The 26126-nt window shown below is 41.4% G+C and overlaps 1 protein-coding gene across 2 annotated transcripts in view; it reads right to left on the bottom strand.

Annotated features, from left to right (window-relative positions):
- Nucleotides 1-1165: 1165 nt before the first annotated feature.
- Veph1 (ventricular zone expressed PH domain containing 1) overlaps nucleotides 1166-26126 on the bottom strand; it is a 154895-nt gene continuing 129934 nt past the window's right edge. For both annotated transcript variants that reach the window (XM_041659260.1, XM_041659261.1), the window contains 3 exons: nucleotides 23283-23400; nucleotides 5755-5891; nucleotides 1166-1402 (listed from right to left, as the gene is read on the bottom strand). In XM_041659260.1, the coding sequence (XP_041515194.1) occupies nucleotides 1166-1402; nucleotides 5755-5891; nucleotides 23283-23400 (492 nt within the window). The remainder of the gene's footprint in view (nucleotides 1403-5754; nucleotides 5892-23282; nucleotides 23401-26126) is intronic.

Genomic DNA, 26126 nt, shown 5'->3' with positions numbered 1-26126 from the left:
GTCCCTAGTTGGTCAGCTAGCTTCTTGTTCCTGCTGCTATGCACTCCCTGCTACGATAGACTCTGTGCCTCTGGAACCTCACACCAAAACAAATCCTTTTTCCCCTAAGTGGCTCTTCTCAGAGCATTTTATCACAGCACAGGAAAGATAACCAATGCATTAAAGTTAATGCTTTTTGTTTTTCAAGGCAGGGTTTCTCTGTGTAGTCCTCCCTGGCTGTCCTGGGAGTCACTTAGTAGATCATGCTGGCCTTAAACTCAGAGACCTCCTGCCTCTGCTTCCTGAGTGCTGGGATTAAAGGCATGTGCTCCTACTGCCCAGCTTAAATTTATTGGTTTTCTTCAGTGTACAATGGTTCAACTTTTCCTAATAGTTGTTTAAAGAATATGTTTTTAATGTAATAGTTTTCCTTCAAGGTAGATCTTTCAAGCATCTGCTTCTAAAATTCCACTTATCTATCTATCTATCTATCTATCTATCTATCTATCTATCTATCTATCAATTGGGGGTACGTATGTGCCATGCTATGTGGAGAGCAGAGGGTAATTCCCAGGAGTTGGTTCTTTCCTTCCACTAGGTCAGTTATGGAGCTAGAACTCAGGCCATGAGGATTGGCTGCAAATGCCTTCCACCTGCTGAGCTTTCTCACTCACTGGTCCCATTTAATGTTTTTACAGTCTTAAATAACATAGTTACAGATGTTCCTTCATTCATAACTGTCCCTTCCTAGCCCTCTACACGTTCCAGTATGAACTCTATGGCTTCTTTTTCTCATGTACTTTAGGAAGAGATCTTGTAGCTAATACAAGAGTTGTGAGGGCATGGGGTTTACTGAGAACCCTGTCATTTTAGGACCTCCTTAAAAAAAAACCTCATCAAACTTTATTTTGTATGCATTGGTGTGAAGATGTCAGATGCCCTGGAACTGCAGTTTCAGACAGCTTTGGGAAAACACGTGGTGCTGCGAATTGAACCTGGGTCCTCTGGGAAGAGCAGCCAATGCTCCCAATCACTGAGCCATCACTCCAGCTCCTAGGCCCTCCTTCTTTCGGATAATGGTTTCATTGGTTTTTCAGTGAAACCCAGTATGCCACGGTGGATTTCTCTTTTCCTTGGCATTGCCAATGCCTATCATGCGTGGTCATAGGAGGTGGGGTCCGTGTCTCTACAGATACGTGGTCACTTCTCTACTTTCCCTCTCTTTTGCCTGGGCAAGCGCCACGTTGATGCACTGCAGCCACTCTTCCGCATTCTTCTCGTCCTTGGCTTTGAAAACATAGGTCTTATTGTCTGTGAAGATTTCAAAAGCCCGCGGGAGAGAGCGGTCCCGGCGTTTCTTAGCCACAGCCTTCACACTCTGTACTTTGCTGAGTTCTATTGGGGAATCATCTGGATCATCTTTCTGAAATGAAGGGAAAGGGAAAATTGTGAGATGGTTCCTGCTGCCGCCTCGGCCCCTGGCGCTTGGAATCTTCCCAGAGGGCTGGGTCCTTTCACATCGTATGACTCAAGACCTTTCTGTTTTGGGTGCTAAGGCATCAAAGAGTCTTTAGGACAACTGAAGACAAACATTTGACTTCTAGTATAGTACCATAAGCTATCACAAGAGAGCCAATTTACTGAAAGATATTATAAATGAAAGTAGGAAAATGTTTAACTCATGGTTCTTTGATTTTTCTGTCACTTTCTAGTTATATTAAGACTATTAATAAAGCAAAAGACAGCAGTGAAATCTGGAATACCTTTACTCAAGTTTTCTGCTAGGGGAGGAGGCATAGTGTTGAGTTTGTGATACTTCTGGGAATAGGTATGCTCATCCTGAAACAGGATTCTGGTGCTTGAGTAGCTTTTGGAATCTCTGCACTAGAAGCAAACTCTGTCTATAAACTTTATTAGATGTGTGTTTTAGGAAGGCAGGGGATTTGGGAAGGTTTAGGGATCTCTTGTGATACCAGAGCCATCATGTTGGGCTAGCATGAATAGTTTTAGGACAATTAAAGATGTCTAAAACCAATGAACAAATTTCACCCACTGGAAAATGAACCTGTGGTTGGGCATATTGCCAGTTGCTCTTTCCCACTCCCTCTATGACGTCACCTCCCCCTGCTTTGCAATGAAAAAGCACTCATGCTCCTAGCCACAAACTTTCTATTGTGTATGTGCAGCTTGGAAAAGACTCAGGAACACTGGACAAAAAAGCCCACAATTCAACATATTAATGTTAGGGAAGTCTTGACCAATCAAGACCACATAACCTTTCTACATCAATTTCATTACTAGGTAGCCCCCCCCCCTTTTATTCTGTGTATCTGTGTGTGTGTATGTGGAAGTCAGAGGCCAGCATTGGCCTCTCCATTCTTTTGAGATAGGGTCTCTTACTGAACCTAAACCTCTTGTTTTGGTCAGAATGACTGACAGGAAGTGCCCGGCATCTACCTTTCCAGTGTCTGGGGTTAAAGACAAGAGTCCAAGAGTCACTGTGTCTGCTTTTCCAGGGGTGCTGGGGACTCAAACTCGTCTTTATGCTCATACAGCAAGCATTTTGCCTATTAAGCCATCTTCCTGGTCTAGCATTTCCTTCTTAATACTTATTAAATGAATAATCATACTTAAATGCAGTCATAAGTGATATAACTTATAAAAATGAATACTCTGAAGTTGATCACAGAAGTTAGAACAATTATGTACATGATTTCCTTTATATTGAAAGCCACAGGGGAGGACTAGAGAGACAGCCCAATGGTTAAGAGCATGTCCTGCTCTTGCTGAGGATCTGAGTTCGGTTCCCACCCTCTACCTTAAGATGCTTACAACTGTCTGTAAGTACAGTTCCAGGTGATCTGCTAACATTTTCTGGCCTCCATGGGGACCTATATTTATGTATATGTGTACATATCCATACATAGACACAAAGAAATTAAAAGTAAAAGAATTCTTAAAAATGGTAGGGCAATTGCGATAAATAAGTAGGAAGAGGTAGAATAGAAATATGAGTGCAAGGGAAGCAGAAGCAATGCAGCTATCCCCACTAAAGACTTTAACTATGCATTTTTAAAAAAGATGGATGATATTGAATTAAAGCATCATTGTATTTTACTTTATTCTAGAATTACATTTAAAGGGAAAATATATTCTTTTAATTTTAAAATGTCAATTTTTATAACTCAACAAAAATTATAACTATTGAAACTTAGGATAAATGTGTTGATTACACTTAAAATTTTCAAGTTATTACTACAGGGACTACACAGGACAAAATTTTAAAATATCCGCACTATACACTTTCTTAGCCTAAATTGGTTTATGGTAAGTATCTGATGATAATAAATTCTGTTGAGGCCAGTCTATAGCATGGAAATTGATACACCATAACCGATGGGGAAGAGAGAGTTCCTGGAGTAATGTAAGGGGAACAGCTGGTCCACTTAGACAGGAACGAAGAGAGAACACTGCTGCCTAGCCGACTTGTGGAAATTAAGACCATAACAACGTTAAAAATGTCCTACAGCCTTTTTAAGCCTCTGTTCTTAAACATTTCTATAAAAGCCAGCCAGGAAGGCTGTGGTTGAATTTCAGCAGGGTTGCCAGTCCTGGTGGGTCACTGGTGGTGATCAGAGGTATTTTGTTGTATATTGTTTCCCACTATTTGATACACATGTTCTGCCAGATTTCTACAGTGCTAACCTGTTAATCCCGGATAAAGATGTCAAACAAGTTAGCTAATCATCAAATAGCTTATTCTTTAGAATTTAGGGAAACGTTCAAAACTGAGTTAAGAAGTATTTTAGGTCATTATTTGAGTAGTTGGGAATAGTCTCCTAGACTAATCCTGTTTTTGTCTTATGGGGTCTGAGAAACATTGTATCTTCATATCTATTCCTGAGTTCTTGAGTAAAGGTAGGAAATTTAGATGGCCATTTTAAACACCTAAAAATGCTTCAATGTGAATTTATGCCAAAAAATCCCTTCTTCCTCTTTAAAGACCAACTAACTGTTTAAATTGAAGATGCTGTCATACAACCTGAAAAGCTTTTTAGCCACAGAAAGGCCACCTATGCATGACACAGACTGAGAAACTTACATAACTTCAAAGTATCACAAAAATACTTATCTTAAATTAAGTAAAATATTTGAGGGAGGTCTTGTTAAAGCAACACTTGCTCAGAATTCATCATAATTCAGACGTGCTATTCTTAACTCTTACCAAGTAAAATATTCCACTAATGTCTATAGTGAGAATTCTAAAGATATAGTGCATTTATCCACAGAGAATCGTTCATTTGTAAGTACTCTAACCCCTTTAATTTATTAATAAGGCAATAGTTTAGTTTATGTGATGGTTAGAGATATAGGGCAAACTGACTGACCTAATGGGTTTCCAAAGAGGTGTGAAAACCTGCTGCTGAGTGCTCCTGTGTGTTTCCAGAAGAGACCAACACTTGAGTCAGCGGTAAGAATGATCTGGCCCCACCACTGTGGGTGGGTCAGTGGTAAAAACGATCTGGTCCCACCACTGTGGGTGGGTCAGTGGTAAAAACGATCTGCCCCCACTACTGTGGATGGCATTGCTCCATCCACACACCGTAGAACAAAAGACAGAGGAGGGGCAATCTGTATTACCCTAATGATCTTTTCAGTATGTAAGTATAATGGCATGCTTTGTCTAAACAGGCAGAACTCTTGAGTTTGAGGCCAGTCAGGGCTACATAGTGAGACCGTTCCTCAAGAATATTACTATTATTATCACTACTACCATCACCATCGCCATCACCATCACCACCACCACCATTACCGCTGCCACACACTGGTACCTGTGTGGGGTGGCACATCCTAGCACTCTGGAGGCAGAGGCAAGATGATCACCTTAAGTTCAAGGCTAGTCAACGCTATAATAAAAGCCTGCCTCAATACCTCCCTGGATAGTGTCAATGTCTGGGGGAACAGAAGCAGGAGCACATTTTACCATCACCCTCAGCAGCCTGGGGAATTTTTCTAATCTCTTAGAGACCTGAGTCAGGCCAAACTGGGACTCATGACTTCTATAGAGCAAAGACTTGCAGGCCTAACCACTCTGATGTAGAGTTGTGTTGAATAAAGATTTTAAGATAGGCTTCAGCAGGAGGCACTGAGCAGGTAAGATACCTGAGAGCCTGAGTGTGGACTTCTGAGACTCCACTGTGATTCAAATAGTCATCTGTGGTGGTTTGAATGACAGTGGCCCTCATAGTCTCATAGGGAGTGGCAGGATAAGGAGGTGTGGCCTCGTTAGAGCAGGTGTGACCTTGTTGGAGGAGGTATGCTCTTTCTGCTGTCTGCTGATTCAGAGGTAGAATTCTAAGCATCACGTCTGCCTGCATGCCGCCATGCTCCCTGCCATGATGACAGTGGACTAACCTCTTAACTGTAAGACACCCCAATTCCATGTTTCCTTATAAGAATTTGTGTGGTCAGGCTGGAGAGACAGCTCAGTGGCTAAGAAAATTGGCTGTTCTCCTTAGTGGACCCAAGTTCAATTCCCAGCATCCATATGGCATTTCACAACTGTCTGTAGCTCTGAGATCTGACACCCTCACAAGACATACATGCACACCAATGCACATAAAAGGAAAAATAAATTACTAAAAAAAGAATTGGCGTGGTCATGGTGTCTCTTCACAGCAATAGAAACCCCACTTAGCACATTATCTATAGGATTTTGGTGGGTTTTGAAGGAAAGAAAAACAATTCAAGTTTAAAAATGTGTTAAAAACTCACAGATTTCCCTTTCTGAAACAGAAGTTGGTTTCCGGCCAGTGTGAAATAGCGAGTTTTCCACCTCTTGATGAGCTTCCATCTCACCTGTTTCTCTTTGAGTTTCCCTTCAATGAGGGGTTGGCCATCCTGGTTTACAACTGTGGAGGGAAACAGACTGATCAAGCGTTTATTTTCCTTTATCGATTTGGCAATTGGTCCTAAGTCAGAGATGCCAAATGAACCAGATCCTGCTGAGTATATCTGAAAAGCAGCCAGTGTGGCTGTGGCTAAGAGTGCTTGCTGCTCTTGCAAAGGACCTGGGGTTGGCTCCCAGCACTCACACCGTGCCTCACGACCCCGCATAAGTCCAGTTCTAGGGGATCCCATGCTTTCTTCTGGCATCTGACAGCTCCTATAAGCACACAGTACACATAAACTCACCCAGGCACATCCAAATACATATACAGAAATAATAAATGAATAGATAATAAAAAAATTTTGAAAAAGAAGCGTGCCGATAACTTGTCAATTTAATTACACTTTTCTGCTTTGGGCCAGAAAGATCATTTTGGACACAATAACGAGAAAGTGTTGAAAGCCCTCAATGAGTTTTTTTTTAAATAAGATTTTATTTTTGTTTTTAATTATATATGTGTGTGTTTGTGCAGATGAGTACAATGCTCATGAGGTCAGAAGAGGGCACCCAAACTGCCTAATATAGGTACTATGTCCTTCAGTGGATCAATGAGTAGTGCTCTTAACTACTGAGCTGTTTCTTCAGCTCCCTCTAGTGAGATGTTTTAAAAGAATTAGGTCATGATAAGAGAGTCTAGTTAGTCGCATTGAAGTCCTGACACCCAGTTCCCATGCTTCTGGACCGCTTTGATTATAGTCTTCAGTTCTGTAGATTAGACCAGAATGACCAAATTTGAAACTCTAGCCTACAATATTTAATATGTGTAAGTTTATTTTCTATTGTTCTTTTTGCCCACTCATATCTAGGAAATAAAACAATATTCAAACTTCATGTCACACAAACTACTTACAACTATCTGTATACCAAGTATGCTTAAGCCATTTCAGCAAGTGTTACCAGCTTGCTCAGCTACCTGTCTTCCAGAGCCCAGGTCCACTCGCCTAGGGATTTTGCAGTCCATGGTGGGTGGCCCTCCCAAGTCAATTATCAAGCAAGAAAAGATCCCACAGCTGTGCCTACAGGCCAATTGAATGGAAGCAGTTTCTCAGTAGAATTCCCTCTTCTCTGTGTGTCAAGTTGACAACAGAGACAGCCATTGCCCCTAGCTAGCACGTGGTCATTTTTTATTCCAACTCAAAATGCTTCTTTTGAGACTTTCCCCAAGCCCAAGACAGAGTGGCCTCCGTGTGTCTGTCCTCAGAGCCCCCAGGGTATCCTTTATGCGTGGCATCACCATTCCTGCACGGGTATTGGTGCTTACCTATTTAATACCTCCATTCCTTCTTCATCTGAGAGTTTTATGAGGTAGGTGTGGGAGAATTCCCACTGGGCTACACCTGGTCTGGCCCCAGAGTGCTAGCACCTAGCCCCAATCCATCTTTTGCTTCCAAGAGGCATCTCTGAATTATATACCATTCTGATAGTTTTATTAGACTTTAATGAATCTCTAAATATAATTACTGATTCTCAGTATGCAGGAAGGGTTGTATTGCATATAGAAACCGCTGAACTTATTCCTGATAATTCAGAATTGAATTACAACAGGCAATTCAAGAGAGGAATTGCTCACTTTCTATTACCCATATTCAATTCCATACTGCGTTGCCTGGACTTTTAGCAAAAGGAAATGAGGAGATTGATCAGTTATTATGGGAATCACTGGAAGTCTCAGAATTTCATAAGAAACACCATGTTAATAGTAGGGGCTTAAAGAAAAAAATTCCCATTACTTGGCAACAAGCTAAGGAAATAATAAAAAACCGGTCCTGCTCGTTCTTTGTATAATCAAGTTCCTTTACCTGCAGGAACTAATCCTAAAGGTACACAAAGGAATGAAATTTGGCAAATGGATGAATTTCATTTAGCAGAATTTGGAAAATTAAAATATATTCATCATACCATTGATATATGTTCTGGATTTCACTGGGCATCTGCCTTAAGTACTAAAAGGGCAGATTCTATAATTACACATTTATTAGAAACAATGGCAGTAATGAGCATACCGATACAAATTAAAACTGATAATGCCCCAGCTTATGTTTCCAATAAAAGGAAACCATTTTTTTTTTTTTTTTTTAGGTTACAACATTGAACATGTTACAGGGATACCGTGTATAAATCCTACAGGACAAGCAATTGTTAAAGGATCTAATCACACTTCAAAGGAGATGCTTGTGAAACAGAAGGGGGATAGGAGGACCTCCTAGAGATAGACTGCATAACGCTTTACTAATTTTTGTTGTTGTTTGTTTGTTTTTTTGAGACAGGGTTTTGTTATAGCTTTAAAGCCTGTCCTGGAACTCTCTCTTGTAGACCAGGTTGACCTCGAACTCGGCCTCCTGAGTCCTGGGATTAAAGGTATGTGCCACCATTGCCCGGCTACTAACTTTAACTTTAAAAACGTTTAAATGCTAATGAAATAGGATAACAACTGCTGAAAGCCATTGGATTGTTGGGGAGGGGAGAGACAAGGAGGGGAGCAGAGAAAAATGTAGAGCTCAATAAAAATCAATAAAGTAAAAAGGGTAAGTGTTTGAGTTCAGGCTTCATCCCAGCCCCTGGCATCCATATACTCAAAGTTTAGATGGAAGCCTCACCCCAGCTTTTGGCATCTATATACCCAAAGAGTCTGAAATGCTTGAGTTTCAAGCCCCCTCCCCTAGGAGTTGCCTCAGTCCAGACTCTACCTCTGTCCCTCAGAAAAAAAACATGTGCTTCTCCAGTCCCCCCACCTCATCCCTGTCTCTTCTCTGTGGGGCTGGAAGGCCCCCCCGGGGGGGGGAGCGTTGGTATCCATTAAACCTGGGCTTTATCTAATTCAATTTGATTTGGTCTGATTTGAACTATTGGGTTGGTGGATAACTTTTCAGGAAGGACAGTGATGAATGTAGAATAAGGAGTGATTTGGTGTGCATACACTAAGCAGTCAGGAAAAGGCTGATGGTATGATCCATGGTATGACGGCTATCTGAGGGATTTTCATCTGAGACCTCGGTGATGAGAGGCTGGCCTGTCTCCTCAGAGGCTCTGTGCTGCACCAATGACAGAGACAGGAAAAGCATGAAAGTTCAAGTCACATTAATTGACAATCAATATTAAGGAAGGTATTTGAGTATTCTGCTGTCTTTTTTACTAGAAGCCGTCTGGATTGGAGGATTACTGTCATAATGCTCTTTATAAACTCGAATCCTCTATAAACACAGTGGTTGCATCTTTCATAAACCAGCAGCAAAACCTATACACTGGGCGACGTAGTCCCAGGTTAGGAGCGGAAGATCCAGGAAGGGAAAATGGCAATGAATCAAATCCAACAACTCCCCTTCCAAATGAAAATGATTTAATGTAAAGCCTTTAATAAATGTACTTTTCTTCTCTGTGTCTTTCAAGTAATATTTAAACACATGGACTGTGGGGGCCCACAGAAGTGGCTCTGCTCCACCTTGACCTAAGATCGGAGAATTCAAGTCTATTTTTGCTCCTTAATTTTTAAGAAAGGAGGTTTGACTCAGGGAGTGACTGCCTATGGGATACTTGGTCTAAGGTGTAGTCACTACATCTCCTGCCTAAAACATCAGAATGCTTAACTCAGGAAATAATGGCTTGATGTCTTTAGTAGCGAAGCAAGTTCTGTTTGTCCTCAGCGTCATGACAAAGCATTCTTTTGTCTCGCCCCCCCCCCGCCCTTTTTGGATTGGGGTATATAAGCATATGGAAAATAAATGTAGGCATATTCAGCATTCAGTGTTCACTGGATAGCCCTCCTGGTTCTATACTATGTCTCTGTTTTTCTTTCATATCTCTATTCCTCCTACCTATTTTTTTTTTCTGATCCACATGCCCCTACCCTGGAGTGTGCAAACCCCATTGAGGTTGGACCACAACAGATGTCATCTCAATGTGTGGCTATGACAATGGACCGACAGGATTTGTCACTGTATTTCTCCTCAAAGTAGAACCAATGGTTTACTTGAGGGGCCTATTTGACAGAAGCTTACTACACTGTTCACACTGCTGAAAGAGAGGAGCCATTAGAGATCAGCCAACAGGATAAGATACCCACAAAACCCGAGAGAGGGGCAACATAAATCCATGGTTCTATCAGGAACCAAGAATGAAGGGTTTCGGAAATCTGCTGCTATCCCAAGGTCTCACTGGAGCCTAGTGAAAATTATCCCAGAGAGGAAGTCCATGAGAAGAATTTTAGGAAGGAAATGTTAGGAGGACATTGAATGTTAGAAACCAAATATAGGCATCAAAATCAGTGTCATAGAATTTAGTAAGAGCCTAGTAATCAAGAGAAAGAAGAAGGGAGAGAAAGTGAGGGAACAGAGGAGGGAGGAAATGAGAGAAGAGACTTAATTCTTTTCCAGTTGCTAACTCTTATCTTGGAGACATTTTTGTTTCTAATGTGTATAGTCTATATATTATGGGGCAAGTATATTTTAATAAGTTTTTCACCCACAGAATTTCCTTATAAACAAGTAAAATGTGATAATACTGTGTCTTTATAGCCAAAATGCTGAACTAATTTTTCCTAAAGACTATCATATTTTATTAAAAACTATGACATAGAATAATAGGACGGACAACTGGTGTCTGCAATACACAGAGGATATTCAAAGAATTTCTCCCTTCTAATGAACACATTACTTTACCCAAAGCAGCACAATTTAACTAGGGCATTCTCTAACAACCTAGATCTGTTCTTCTCCTTTAAATATCAAAAGGCTTAGAAGCTCCTTGTTTTGCAGGCTTTTCTCATCTTGAAACACCTCACTACTGCTTGTGGACAATCACACCTCACTACATATGGACAACCATACCTCCTGCGTATGAACAACCATACCTCACTGCATATAAACAACCCATATTTGAGGCCATCATTAATTTTGTTTGTGATATCTGAATTATTATACATTCTTCTCTTATTTCTTATAGGTAAATGACTTTAAAAGAAGGCATATTCTGAGAGAATAATCTTTAATTCTGAAATGCTGAGTTTCAAAATAAAAGTTTTAAAGTAAGAGCCGAGAGAAAGTATACAGTTGCCCTTGAGAGAATATTGATGGGAACTGTGGCTTCTCTGCTGTCTTTAGGGAATGTCTTTGTATGGATTGAGAGTCTCAAATTTGCTTTTTTTGGGGGGAGTGTGCGTGCCAGTTCTAATAAAGGCAAAGTAATCACAGAGGAATGGAAGCATTAACTGTGGGGTCTTAGGAGCCACATAGACTGAATGTGGTTTTTTTGAAATCACTAAGTATCCATAAACAAATGCCATGTTCCTTTTGTGCTTCAGAGTCTACATTTCCTTATTTGGGTGAATAAATAAATAAATACAAACACAAAATAATCAGCTGTCCCTCCAAGATGCTGTGGGAACCAACATAGGAAAATGGGATAGTAACCTTTCGAGGGTGCTACCACATTACCGGATGGCCTCATTGCTCCGTAGTTTCCTAATCACCAAGACATAGCTCATTTTTTTTAGATAATTTAGAGAGATAAATATCTGACAGCCACAGAGAATCAACCTGCCAGGTTGTCAGAGTTACACTTTCCAAAGCCTTTAGATGATATTTCTTAGATTGTTCTGGGACTGCTGACTTCAGAATCATGTATTTCTAGTGCTTTCCAAAGCACTGTTCCAAATCCATGGATTTTTTGGGTGAAGGGGCACTCAGGCATTTTAACAAGGTCTCCAGACTACGGAGAGTAAAAGTCTATGTGTTCTGTGTTGCTCAAGAACTCCGGGGCAGTTTTCGGTTTTGTCATGGTGGATGAGAACAATTGTCAAATGACATGTGAAAAAAGTCAAGCAAAAGACAGCTGGAGGAAGATGGTTATGATTTTCCCACAGAATAAAAGAAGAGAATGATATTATGACCACAGACACATTGGAGGCTCTGTTCATTAAAGTTACAGAGAAAGTGCTTAAAATCAATGTTTGTGGAATTTGAATTATTATGTTATGAATGAAACAGATTGCCGCGCGCCGCGCCCCCGTGTCTGCACTCGGTGCGCTATTACCCAGTTCGCGAGCTTCGGGCAAGGGGGCTGGAGGTTATAATACAGAAACACACACAGACAGAGAGACAGCGACATGGGTCTTCCTTGAATTCCCCAAGAATGCCCCCTTTATTGTGTTCAGGGGCAGATTATATAGAGATAGCCACGTCCCAGCCAAACCCACCAGAAACCACTCTCCTGCCATCAGGAACTCCTGAAGGTCTTGTGCTCAGAGCAGCTGTAGGCACTCAGATCAGGGGATTACAAGAAATTCAGGATCTGGGGCCTCACTGCTCCCAACAACAGATTGTGTGTGTGTGTGTGTGTGTGTGTGTGTGTGTGTGTATAACACGTATGTGTGTGGGTACACATGCGTGCATGTGTGTATGTGGGTCAGAGGATAACCTTGGGTTTCATGTCACAGGGTCTCTTTGGCTAAAGGCAAAAGGTTTGACCTAGAACCTTTTGTAGCAGGGAGACCAGCTGGTCAGTGAGCCTCCTGTCTGTCTGTTTCTACCTCCACCTCTCATCTTGCATTGTTGGGGGTAATAAATGCATGACATTGATTGGTCTAGCTTTTCATGTGCATTTTGGGGATCTGAACTCAGATTCACACACTTGCAAAGCAAATGCTTTACTTACTGAACCACCACCCCCATCTGGTGAAACAAACAGCATCTGAGGGCACTTTCCGAGAAGACAGCCTTTTTAGCCATTTCGAGGGGCATGCATGGCTGGCTGTGTACCCTTCTGAGAGCCCCATAATAGAGATTGGCTTGGACTTGATGAATCATGATTGAGAGGGACCAATGGGAAAAGATCAGGAGGTAGAAAGAAATGGAGGTAATTGTTCAATCTTAGGATTAAACTTTTAACAAGAAAGAGTTTCATACAATATCCCATGTAGGTCCCACGTGGTCTCATTAATGAGATCTTATGATAAGATATCATTGGCAACATCTTGTAACTATAATTTGTGAACTATAGCAGCCTCTTCCCGCTGAGAACTGAGCGTGGAGATAACCTGCAGGGAGGGAAGCTGACTTGGGGCTGATTTACATCCTCCCAGGAAGAACTGATCAAACCGAATGACAGCAAAATCTACATATTTTTTTTTTGGCTTTTATCTTTATTTATTTATTTTACAAAATGTAAGGCTGTCACAGGCCTGGTGGAAAGAAATTTGATTTTTTTCCCTTTCTCTTTGGGTTGGCTAAACTGTAAATAAGTCCATTTTCCTTTACTGATTTCTGTTTCCTAATTTGCTTGGGAATACAGAAACAAAGATGGCATGTCATGGACCTGTATATCTGTTCACCATTTTGGCTCAGCTATCTAGGAAGAAACTTGTGGCCATCCAATCCTTAAATTTAAACCACAGGGGAGAGAAAGCTCAATTGCCCAGAACTTTCTGCCAACCCCCCTTCACCCACAGTAGGTGCTGGCCACCTGTGAACACTTACTGGTGAATTGGTAACAGAAAAGGCTTTTGTTTTTGGCCTGGTCTTACTTTTGAAGATCTTTCTGGGGTTGTTTGGTATTTTGACTTGGAAAGTTTTGGATAAACTCCTGTGTTCGAAACTTTGTTTTGTGCTTTTGGGCAACTTGTAAGGAGAATCTGAAGTGACACCAGGCACATTTAATATGCTCATCAAGCTGAAGGCTCATCTGAGCCATTTGCTGATGAGTCGCCCATTTGTTTGACAGGAAATTTCTGATTTTAACTGCATGTCTGTCGCCAGATTTGGCACGAGTGAACCACAAGGCCCAGCGTAGGCAGGTCTTTATTTGGCAAGGCACTCCGTTTTATCTGGGTGCCCCCATCTATACAGTTGGCTTTGTCACTTGTGGGCTTTGATTTTGGTTTACTCTTTGTCTCCTACACATGAGGTATGACTGCCATTTGGACTCCCCTTTGTCACTTTGCAATGCCACTTGATGAGAGGGAAGCTCAAGTGTCTGTACTGGAATAACTGTGTTGTGGGTTTGTTTGTTTGTTTGCTGAGTTCTGCTCTTATGGGATGAAGAGCAGAATACTAAGATTCCCAATACAGTTGTCTGCATTTGAGGTTTTAAAAAAAAAAAATCTCTGTTGCAATTGGTGTAAACAAGGGAAATGCTAAGTCTATGCTATCTTGGTGACTTCAGGAAAAATTCTGGCTGACTAGTCCTTTCATGGTAATTGTTTGGAGTATACATACGAGTTTACAGAAAAATTAACTGACAAATATTTAGAAAGCTACCACTGATGCTCTGGGATAAGTCTGGATAGGAACTAAAATTCTAAGGACTTTTTATAATTAATTGTTATTTAGGACATAATATCAGAATTCTTAGATTCATCAGGTCTATTTTTTATTTGACTTTTTTTTATCTCAAGTCAAAGTTTTAAAAAAGAAAACAGGTAACTTAAGCACATATATATGGTTTCTTGTTTCTGAAATAACAGCATCTCAGCTATCTAAAGACGATGCTAAACAATCCACGTGTGTTAAAGCGTTTACTGTAGTCACAGAAGGTTTGAAAAGATCTCCTAGGCAAAATTTATGTGCATTTAGGTTGGTCGTAACCAATGAGTTCTTTAGAGTTTTCTAGTTTTTTGTATTCAAAGCAACTCCACTTTCTTAGACTATGGATCCAATTTTAGTACAGTTTATAAAGGCAAAAGTAAAATATTTAATATTTAATTTTATTAGGTGTTTAGCAGAGTTGGGTTCATTTAAATTTCTCTTTGAGCTGAAACCATCTCAGCAGCCACGTTATTGTTCTAGCTAAGTAGGCATGTGTTTCACTTGCGTACCAGGCCACTCTGATCTTGGTACTGTTTTCAAATACGTGTGAAAAAGCTTAAAATAAAAGCATCTGTACAACTACGATGCTGTTTTCTTTATCTGTGTCTCTGGTCCTCTGGGATGCAACTCTTTTAGAATGTAAAGCCCATAAATGCTCACCAAGCTGGTATCATCAGAGTTAAAATTATTGCCAGTCAGTGGTGATGTACACCTTTAATTCCAGCACTTGGGCGGCAGATGCAGGTCCATCTCCGGGTTTGATATTAGCCTGGTTTACAGAGAGAGTTCCAGAACACAGATAGTTTCCAGGACTGTTACACAGAGAAACCCTGCCTTGAAAAACCAATAAAAACAAACAACAAACAACCCGCCCCCAAATTACCAATAATGATATTTTTTAATATGTATGTTCCTAATTCTACTATGACCATCATTTGAGGCACAAACAATAAAATACACTCAAGCACTTCCCATTCTAAGCAGATCCAGTTTTAGAGTTGACGGGCTTAGACACTGGTCCTGCGGAGTCCCCTGTGCAATGCTGTACAGTGGGACAATGAGACGGTTTCTACATCCCTAGGCCCTTTGGGGTTTTGTTTTTATAGCTTGCTTTTCAAGTTTTGTAGCTCATATTTTCTGTTACAAAAGAAAGAACAAAACACTCACGGATTTCAATTACAAAGCTAGCATTTTACATAGGAATTATCAGGAGACTGAGGTTAAAGTTGACCTCAGACAGAAGGGCAAGGGGAACCCAATAGCTGTGGGAGAGAAAGGCAGAACACAAATGGAGGTGGAGACAAAGAGCTCAAAAAGGGGGGTAATATTGGGACATTTTCCCACCCGAGATGCAAAATATTTAAGAATCTAAGAATAGATGTGAGGTGAACACTGTCTAAGAGCCCTTATTTCTATATGTCTGTGGCTTTAATTTGACTTTTGACTGCTCCCGCCTCCTCCTTCCTGGTGTGGGACCAGATCAGATACCAAGGGAAAGAATTTTATCCTGGCAATGACAGACAGGGAAGCAGCAATGTCTTAAAAATACACAGAGCAAAGGAAAGAAGTAGAATTGAAAGGATGTACGATCTGAGGCTAAGTCTGAATTCTAGAGAGATCAACAAAGACAAATCGCTGTGCCAGTATTTAAAGCCAAAGAGTCTGAGGCAGCGCTTCTCGGTTCTAGCCTGACTCCTACATATATTGCTTTTGATATTTCTTTCAATGGACATATTTCAGAACTACTCCCTTCCTTCCTTTCTCCCTCCCTGCCTCCCCCCCCCCCCCCCGTGTGTGTGTGTGTGCCTGTCTTTCTCTCCTGCCCCCTTCTCCCCTTTCCCCCTTCCCTTTCCTCTCCATAACCCACTAAATAAACTCTGTACCCAAACTCTCTCCGCATGGCGTATCTGTCTCTCACCTACCACAGTCACCTACCTGTCAAGGGGACCCACAGCCCCTTATGGGATCAGCCTCAGGTCACTTGCCTTGTCTTTATAAGTGATAACACCCAACCCCCCTTTTATTAAAAAGGTTTTACACTCTTACTTTTGTCCTCTTTTTACTTATTTAGTTGTGTTTATTTTTCATAACTATTGGGTGAATTTTCCCTTTCCCTTTGTGCTCCCCGTCTTCCCCTTTACTTATACTTTTGATAGTTTTATTTTATCTTATTTTTTAAGCTTTATGCTTCTAAATTTTGCTCCCTTTCCTATACTTATCTACTTTTCTCATTGTTTTAAATTATTATTTTAGGTTAGTATGCAAATAATGGATTATGTCATAGCATTATCATATTTATTAAATTTTTCCACATTAGGTAAATCCTTCCCTTTTACCATCTTCCCCCTTCATTTACTTTACTCTTGTTAAATTTTGCCACTTTCACTTTCTTTTATCTCATTAATTTGCTATTTCTACATTTACCCTATATAGCTTTTATCTTACAGCACATTTGACATGATGTTTGCTATTTTCTGCCTTGTGGTCATGAATGGGCTTATACTGATTTTAAGTATATTCGTCTGTCTTGCTCAGTGGGGTGTTGTTGCAGTGGTTTATTTTATCTTCTCTAAGTGGTACTAAGGCCTAACCCTCATGGGAAGGCTGAGTTAAGAAGACCCCCAAATAAAGCTATGTGGTCTGGTTACCCCACTCAGGGGAAGCTAAGTCAGCGTACTTCAGAGATATCACACAGTCATGTTCATTCTGCGCCGTTCCCAACCGCCAAGCTGTAGAGCCAGCCTGGATGGCCCCGATGAATGGATGAAGAAATGTGGTGTCTACACACAGCGGAGTTTCGTTCAGACATAAAGGAAAAGGAAGATATTTCATTTTCAGAAAAGTGGGTGGAACTGAAGAGAGTCATGTTAAGAGAAATAAGCCAGACATAGAAAGATGAACATTTAATGACTTCTCTCCTGTTACATTATCATGGATTTGGAAATATGCATTGTACATGTGACATATAGGTAGAAGGGGGAAGAAGAGATGTAAAATGAAGGAGAGGGAAGAACGAGAGAAGGTAACGGAGAAACACAGAAAAAATATTGCTTATCTTCTGTCACATATAGTATCTAGCTTTCTCAGACCTACATGCAAACACACACACTCATGCACACGCACACAGTACACACACACACACACACACACACACACACAGAAGGGGTGATGGGAGGTAAGAAGAGTTAGCATGAGCAAGTTACAATGATGTGTATGTTTGAAAATGTCATGATGAGATCCATTATTTTGTAAAGGAACTAAATTTAGTTAATTTAAAAGTTGATAAAACATCAGACTTTGTTTTTGAGACAGAGTCTCACTACGTAGCCCTGGCTAGCCTATAGCTCACGATCCTCCTGCTTCATTCAGTCTTGCAAGTGCTGGGGCCTTTTTAACTTAGCAATTCAAAACCAAAGCCAACTTTCTATCCTGGCTGCGCTGCCACTGAGAGGATTCACAGGTTGTTGAATCTCCCATCTGCTTGTCGGTGATTCCTGAGCGTGGCTGTGTGCTAGGCTAGAATAATACATGGTTCCTATCTCACTTTGGGCTGGAGAGATGGCTCAGCAGTTAGGAACACTGCCTGTTCTTCCAAAGGTCCTGAGTTCAATTCCATTCCCAGCAGCCTCATGGTGGCTCACAACCATCTGTCCTGAGATCTGGTGCCCTCTTAAGGAAGAGACCTGGTAGTTGTTCTCATCAACTTAGACCATGAAACCCGACGTGGACAAGTTCCCCTCTCACTTGACTGTCTGATGTCAATATGTCTCATGCGATGCAGGTATGTAGGCAGAAGACAGAAAGAGCCAAATAATGGAAAGCTATTTTGCCTTGGAATAGAGGTGTGTGTATGTGTGTGTGTGTGTGTGTGTGTGTGTGTGTGTATGTGTGTGTGTGTGTGTGTGTGCGTGCATGCGTGTGGGGGATGCTGCTGCAGCATGCATAGAGCTAGATATAATTCAGCAGATGAGGAGGACAAAAGGAAAAGCATTTCAAATTGATAAATCATCTGGGTTGATGGGTACATGTTTGTATAATTACCAATAATTTGGAGTATCTGGACAACAAGCTGGGCTCAATTTTATGTAATTAATACACAGTGTGTAAACATGAGCTGTGAAGTTGTGAACAGCCGTCTTCTGCTGTTTGGGGGATGCTAGCAATATTTATCAGATAAGCCCGTGCTTACGTATGGTGTATAAGACAACCTCGCCGTTGCGTAAGTCCAATGTGAATATTTTTTCTTTATGTTAGGAGTTCTATGAAAGTGACATTGACATTAATGGAAAAGTTTCCTGCCAGTGGACTCACAAGCTATTTGTGGTCCGTGAGTTGGGTTCTCCAGGGTCATTTAGCTCAATTTGTGTTGGCATTTGGCGCAGAAAGGCATCTCGCCCACAGGAATGTATGTACTGAAGGAGAGCTGCACCATTGTCTTTAGGGTCTGGAGACAATCTTGTCACCGAGGAGGCCATTCCACACTGATTTTATTTAGAACCCACTTCCCTTTGTTTGTGTGATAGAAAGGGCAGCACGCTCTCATCCAGCAAATATTTAAAATCAGTTCTACAGAGGACTCATAATGATAGCACATTATTCAAAGAGAATTCTTGCACTTTCTTTTAGAGTCCGTGGAGACCTCCTACTGACAACCACAGTCAGACTCTATCAAGTGACTCAGCCAGTGACTATGTTGGGGATTACTCAACAGAGGGCACGCGAGCCGAAGTGAGCCAAAATTCCGAGCTGTCCTTTCTTCCTTGTCTCCCTGTTTTTAGGTTACGAGAACCAAGTCACCCCTTGTGCTTCAGGCAGCAAAAGTGAAAGTCATGACCTACTTCTCCTCCTTAAGAACAATGGGTGCACCCCTCGTGGTCCTGACTTCCTTGCTCATCTTCTCCCTCCTTCCGCTCCTCATTGGGACCCTGGGGCAGGGAACCCTGACTGCTCTTTGGACTGGAGAGGGAGGGGGAGAGGAGCTTGGGGGAGGGGGAGAAGGGTGGGAGGAGGGGGAGGGAAATGGGAGGCTGGAAGGAGGCGGATACTTTTTTTTCCTTTTTTCAATAAAAATATATATTTCAATAAAAATATATATAAAAGAACAATGGGGCAGGCTAGAAGTCCCAAAGAGCCCCAGGGCAGCCCTCCGCCTTACTGTCTCAGGCCTGGCGGTTCCAAGACTTCCAGGCAGCTGATAAGAAGGCTGGGCGTGGTTTTCCAGAAGTCAGCTACATCTGGCTGGATTGTCTTGCTCACCCTCTACTGTCTCATTCACGTGGACTATCACCAGACAGCTCTCAGAGGGTTTCTAGTTATTTCTAGGATTTTGAAATCATCTGTCTTGTACCTTTGTAAAGTAACTATTGGAACTGAATCAGCGATTGGCCTGGAAATAGTTTCCGAGTTTCCGTTATAATCACTGGCTGTACTTAATGATCACCCGCTTATTACCATATCAAAGTTCCCTTTTCTCGAAATAAATCAAAGAGGCAGATTACATCGGAACAATTAAACTTCCCTTTGGTCTTTACAACACACTTTAACATTGTGGAATAATTTTTATTGAAGTTTCTAAAATTCCATGTTTTTAATTTGGACTGGCCCTAAGATGTTGAAATTTCAGATTCTGAAATTAGCATGTCTTGAAGGAAATGCTAGTTCCACAAGTGGATAACTGTGTAACCTTGGAGGACATGGATAAATCTGTGCTTTCTTCTTTTTTTGGAACACGGAGTCAACAATGACAATAAAGGAAAAAAAAACACATGTACAACATACAACATCACATTAGTTAGAAGGATAAATTATCACGATCTCAGGGCCTCTCTACTGCTCTAGCATTTAGGATTTTTCTAATTGATTTCAATGCCATGGTATTGAGCACTAGACACCAAACGACAGTGAGCCTCTGGGTGAAGATGAAAAAAGCTAGAGGTGAGATTTTTCTCTGGGTTGGGATGTTTGTGAGGTGATGATACAAGCCGGTTGATGACTATTGACTTCTGAAGGGGCTCCTAGAGCCGTAGTCTGAACATTCTAAGAAACAGTCCATATTTCTGTATTTATTTCCTGATGTGTAATTGCCTTATGGTTTGTTACCGAGTTACACAGACTGGATAGTAGTTTAAAAAAACACTCAACCATAGACTATATGAGAACAATTGGTCGTCCCTGGGGGCTGGGGCAATCAGTCTATCCAGTCTTTCCTGTGAGAGACAGGCGCTACTTCTGTCAAGTCGTCCTGTCACAGCTGGCAGGCCATCTGACCCAGTGCAGGCACAAGCAGAGTCCAAGGCTGTGTACAGGACACAGCTGGGCAGAATACAGCCAGGTGTGAGGGTGCCCATTTGGTTTCTATGTGATGAGTTCTCTTAGGGAGGGAACAGGACCAGACTTCTCTTACTAGGTTCACAATGCCCTAAAGATGGTATGGTGATACGTATTTGAGATGGCTAACGCATCATCATGGGCTTGAAACATCACATTTTCATATTTTTAAAAAGATTTATTTATTTATTATGCATACAGTGTTCTGCCTATATGTCTGTCTGCACACCGGAAGAGGGCACCAGATCTCATTATAGATGGTTGTGAGCCACTATGTGGTTGCAGGGAATTGAACTCAAGACCCCTGAAAGAGCGCTCAGTGTTCTTAACCTCTGAGCCATCTCTCCAGCCCCATCACATTTTAATATTAAGGAATATTTGACTTGGCCATTTTTTTTTTGTTTTGTGTTTTGAGTTAGGGTTTCTTTGTGTAGCCCTGGCTGTCCTGGAACTTTGTAGACCAGGCTGGCCTTGAACTCACAGAGTTCTGCCTGCCTCTGCCTCCTGAGTGCTGGGATTAAAGGCTTGTGCCACCATGCCTGGTGATTTGGTCATTTTTAAACCTCACAGACAAATTCACTCATTCAATAAGTATTTATTATATGCTAAAGAATGTATGAAGAAGAGTGTAAGATTTTCTCATAGAAGTCTTCTGGCCCTAACTGGACTGGGAATCCCTTCTAAAGCAGAGAGACTGTAGCTTCTTTATCTTTCTGCCTCCAGGTATCCTGTAGAAGACACTCAGCCCATACAAAGACACACACTGCATACGTGAGAACAGGCTGCAACCAGGCCAACTCTTCATGCCCATAACCCATTTGTATGTCTTAGTCATCTTTCAAGTTGGAATTTCAGCACAACGAGAATGCAAATGCCTTCTCCCAAAGAAGACATTTGGCTGCTGGATGATGTTAGACCCTTCACTTAGATTAAATATATAATTCATGCGCCTATATAAAAAGCAGATGAAGTCAACAACAAATAGAAACTCTCCAGGGATGCGTGTGTTTCTGAGGGTGAAAATAACAGCTTCAAAGAGTACCCCTCTCTGGCTCAGATCCTTTTTCATGCAGCCCAAGGAAATGAGGAAAAAATTCCAAACCCACAGAAGGTTTTAGGGCTGAACATTTTGAGTCAATATGTTCTGCTCTCAAGTATTTGGACCTTGTTAAAGTTTCTCGCTCTGTGCTCCCAGTCTGTGCTCCATGGTGAGAAAAATAAGTCTGATGGTGATGTGCAAAACATTCTTTTCAAGCATGTGGCAGTGAACTTGAGAAAACACATATTAAAGGGACGTCTTGTAATGTTTAGCCCCTTTCCTGAGGCCGCCCTCAGTCAGCTTGATCCAATATTTATTGTATTAAGGACTTAGCTCACTGGGTGTGAACACTCTGAGGTCGCTCTCAGAGTCACCTAAGATAAGTACCTATTTTAGCACACTCTCAAATGAAGTTTCTTTTATGCTCTGTCTTTTTGCATATGTGTGGTAAAGCTTTAATTAGAAAGTTTTATAATGGAGGCAGGCAATTCCCCAATTTCTTATTTGCTTGAATTAACTTTTTAGAAGCTGAGGTGTTCACTCTGGCATGGGCTTAATCCAGACTCTGTAATCAGCCCACAATCTGTGCCTCACAAAGGCTGGCCTCCCCCACCGCCAGCTTCTTCCTTCCATACTTTTTCCATGGGGTAATCCATTTTAATTGGTACCTCTCTGTGAGCCCCTTACATCTCCGTCTGGTCAAATAAACACTTCCTTTTTAAAAGATTCCGCCCTAACATCTTGGCAGTTAACAGGGGGATAAACGTGCCACGATCGGTTATCTTTAAGATGTTAAAAATCCCCAAATCGAGGAAGAGAAGATGCAGGAGACAAAGCATTTACCTCAGTATTGTATTGACTAAATGAAAGCAGGCATCTGGCATGCTTAGCACGGCGCTTTGCTTGGATCAGCTAGTGATTCCTTTTAGTAAGGTTGGTGGATCAAATTCCTTGGGCAGCAGAAAGGGTGAGGAGCGGTGAACACTGGTTCGTCAATTGACTGCTGCCAATTAGCAGGGGGCATGGTTCATTCGTCAAGCAGCCCCATAAAGAATAACTGCAAGACAATGTGGACCGGGTGCTCATTCCCTCATTCAGTGTGGCCTCAGATCTGAGAGGCTCTGGAACACAGCTGGGCAGATGTTTTCCCCAAGCTTCAGGGTCATTTGCGTGAAATAAAGATACCTTCAGAGTGAAATGTCTCTTCCTTCCTTCCTTCCTTCCTTCCTTCCTTCCTTCCTTCTTTCCTCCCTCCCTCCCCCTTCCTTTCTCCTTCTCTTCCTTCCTCCCTCCCTTCCTCCCTCTCCCTTCTCCTCCCACCCTCTTTTCCACCTTAAAATAATTAAAGTGGAGATTGGACCTAGGGCTTTGCCCTTGCCTTGTAAGTGCTCTACTACAAATCCATCCCAACCTCCCTCTCTTGATAACCACAAACTGACCAAAGATTCTTCTCTTTCCTTTCTGTTTCTGTATCTCTCCCTTCCAGCATCTTTTTTTTTTTTTTGCACAACCACTACAGTGAGAAACCTTTCTTAGAACGAGGCAGAGACCAGCCACTAACTACTCTGTAAATGAGTACAACATGGGGCCTTTACAACACAGAAGGGCAACTGCATCCACTGGGCTCATCGACCCCTGTACATCTGAGGGTGTACAACTGGCTCTTTGTAACAAGGAGGGGAGCACTCACCGGTTGCCTTTTCGGGGTTGTTGCACATGAAACATTGCCATGCCCCTGCTGTCTCACTGAAGCCGAACACATCAAAGAACCTCACTTCTTCCAGATGGAGCTGAACCTGGTCCAGATCCTGTTTCAGGGACACAGAGCACAAAGAAATGAGCACACCTGCCTGCTACAGAGCGCCTGACACCAGAAGAAGGGGATGTGGAGGTGGAACGGCCAGTGCGCAACCACAGTGCTGGGACCAAGAGAGCAGTGAAAGGGGCTTCTCTTGGCCAGTCTTGGAACATAGCACTTAGCTCAGACTCTTTCATGGGATGGCTCTTCACTGTAGGATGAGAGAACATAGTCTCAGGCCCAAGGCTTCAGGTGCAAGAAGAGATGCTCAGAATTTTCCTGCATTTAAGCATCTCCAGAATTTCCATAAAGAAAGAAAGGACATCAGAGTGGTACTGTGGTTAAGGGAAATGCTGCTGGAGGATCTATCTATCTATCTATCTATCTATCTATCTATCATCTATCTGTCTGTCTGTCTGTCTGTCTGTCTATCTATCTATCTCTGTCTGTCTATCATCTATCTATCATCTATCTATCTATCTATCTATCTATCTATCTATCTATCTATCATCTATCTATCTAACATCTATCTAACATCTATCTATCTATCTATCTATCTATCTATCATCTATCTTCATCATCATTATTATTATCTATCATCTATCTATCGTCTATCTATTTATCTATTTATCTATCTATCTCTCTCTCTCTCTCTCTCTCTCTATCTATCTATCTTCATCATCATCATCATTATCTATCATCTATCTATCTATCTATCTATCTATCTATCTATCATCTATCTATCTATCTATCTATCTATCTATCTATCTATCTATCATCTATCTATCATCATCATCATTATCATCTATCTATCTATCTATCTATCTATCTATCTATCTATCTATCTATGTCTGTCTTGTTTGTTTGTTTTGTTTTGTTTTTTTGAGGCAGTATTTCTCTGTGTAACAGACCTGGCTGTCCTGAAACTTACTTTGTAGACCAAGCTGGCATCAAACTCACAGAGATCCACTTGCCTCTGCCTCTGAAATGCTGGCTGAATGGCTTTACATTTAAGTTACATATAAAATTAAGAACTCATTATTCATACCCAAAATATCATTTTCATAAGGTTGGCTTTTTAGAGAGTGATGGAAAATACAGGGATGGACTCATTTGCCCTCATCTCCAGTACTGTTTAGCCTTATGGGTTATCTTAGACCTATATGTAGATATTGTCTTCTATTCCACAATTGGTTTTAGTGGGAATTCATCTCTGACATTGTTCACCAGTAAATTAAGCATTTTTTGAGTAGATGAGTAGAATTTGACAGAGTAAGATGGCCTGTGTGTTCTTCTTTAGGAGGCGGAGCAGAAAGATGGTCCATTAGACTGTAAGCAGATGGGAATCCATTAACCTAACCAAATGATATTTCTCTACATCCTCCAGGGCCTTTCCAGTTATGTAAATAACCTGTATCCTGAGTTATCAGGCAGCAGGACTGCACTCTTGAGAGTTTGATCCTCCTAAGAAAGACTTGCGCTCTTGCTAGCTTTGCCTGAATGCACTCCTTCAACATACTCTGCGTGTGAGCACTGGTGTACTGTGACTTCACTTCCATGCCTTTGGTCTTGTACTTTCATCTTCCCTACTTACAGTGACAACTGTAATAATTCAGAAAGGCCAAGTGATGCTTGTGGTGTTTGCATGGTTTCGGATTGACCCGGGTAGAGAACAGGCAATGGGTTCCGTAAATCCCATCCCAAAGCAATGGCTCCTCCATTTGTAGCTACAGATGAGAAGCGCACTAGACTCTGAGCCATATGAGAGTGGAGTCCAATCTGCTTTGATAACAGCTGCATTCCAAGTATCTATTACAGCCCTGTAACGGAATGGCATCATTGGTTTGTATGCCAGTACAAATTCCATTTGCCAAAGTAATATATAAAAGGCATGATGGTAATTTAAGAATTGTTTTTAGAGAACGTCTGTGCTCACCAGAAGATAAACCCAATGAGGACAGGGATTTTGTTGAATGGGATGTTTGAAACTTCAGCCTCTGAAAGTGCGTATCACACAAACAAGTGTTAAACTAATCCTTCTAAAGAAAACCACAGATCAGGCCTTTCTTTATTGAGAACTGTGCTTTACAATCTGGGATTAGACATTTTGGAGATAAATATGCTGAACATAGTATTTTGGATTCTTAACGTTAGAGGCACTTCAATAGGCCCTGTGTGTGTGTGTGCGTGCACATGTGCATGAACATATGTGTGCGCTCACTCACATTCGCGAATGAATGCTGTTTTAACAAAATGATTTAGAATGTGTTTATTGCAAAAAAGAGATTTTTTAAAAAAAGAATGTTCCCCAAGATAAAGACCAAAGAAGCACCTGGGAACTTTGTAGGTTTCAAGGGATAAAATCCATATTAAAATTTATGGGGAGAAAGCAGATGTTCATAAATATCTGTTTCAAAACTGTAAGGTCTCTGAAGTCTGTCCTTGGCCATCAGCATGCAGATGAGTCTCTGTTTCTCACACAATTGGAGATCAAGTCTTCATTCCCCTGCAAACAATACTAGCAAACAAAGGACTAAATAATACCTAGAGCTTCCTTTATTTTCTCCTGTCCTGAGACCAGGAATGTCCCAGGTTGTTGCCTGCAATCCACACTTGCTTTGGCAAAAAGTTCCTTGAGAGGTTTAAGACAGATGGTGGGCCGCATCCCAGTGCTTGAGTATTGAAGCCAAAAGCAGGTTTTGCCCTCAGGAGGATTGAGGTGCTGTGCAAAGGGAT

Source organism: Microtus oregoni, unplaced genomic scaffold (genome assembly GCF_018167655.1).
Source record: "Microtus oregoni isolate MIOR12 unplaced genomic scaffold, Mior012 000010F_ref0000083, whole genome shotgun sequence".
NCBI classification, from domain to species: domain Eukaryota; kingdom Metazoa; phylum Chordata; class Mammalia; order Rodentia; family Cricetidae; genus Microtus; species Microtus oregoni.
This window is presented reverse-complemented; position numbering and strand designations above follow the sequence as displayed.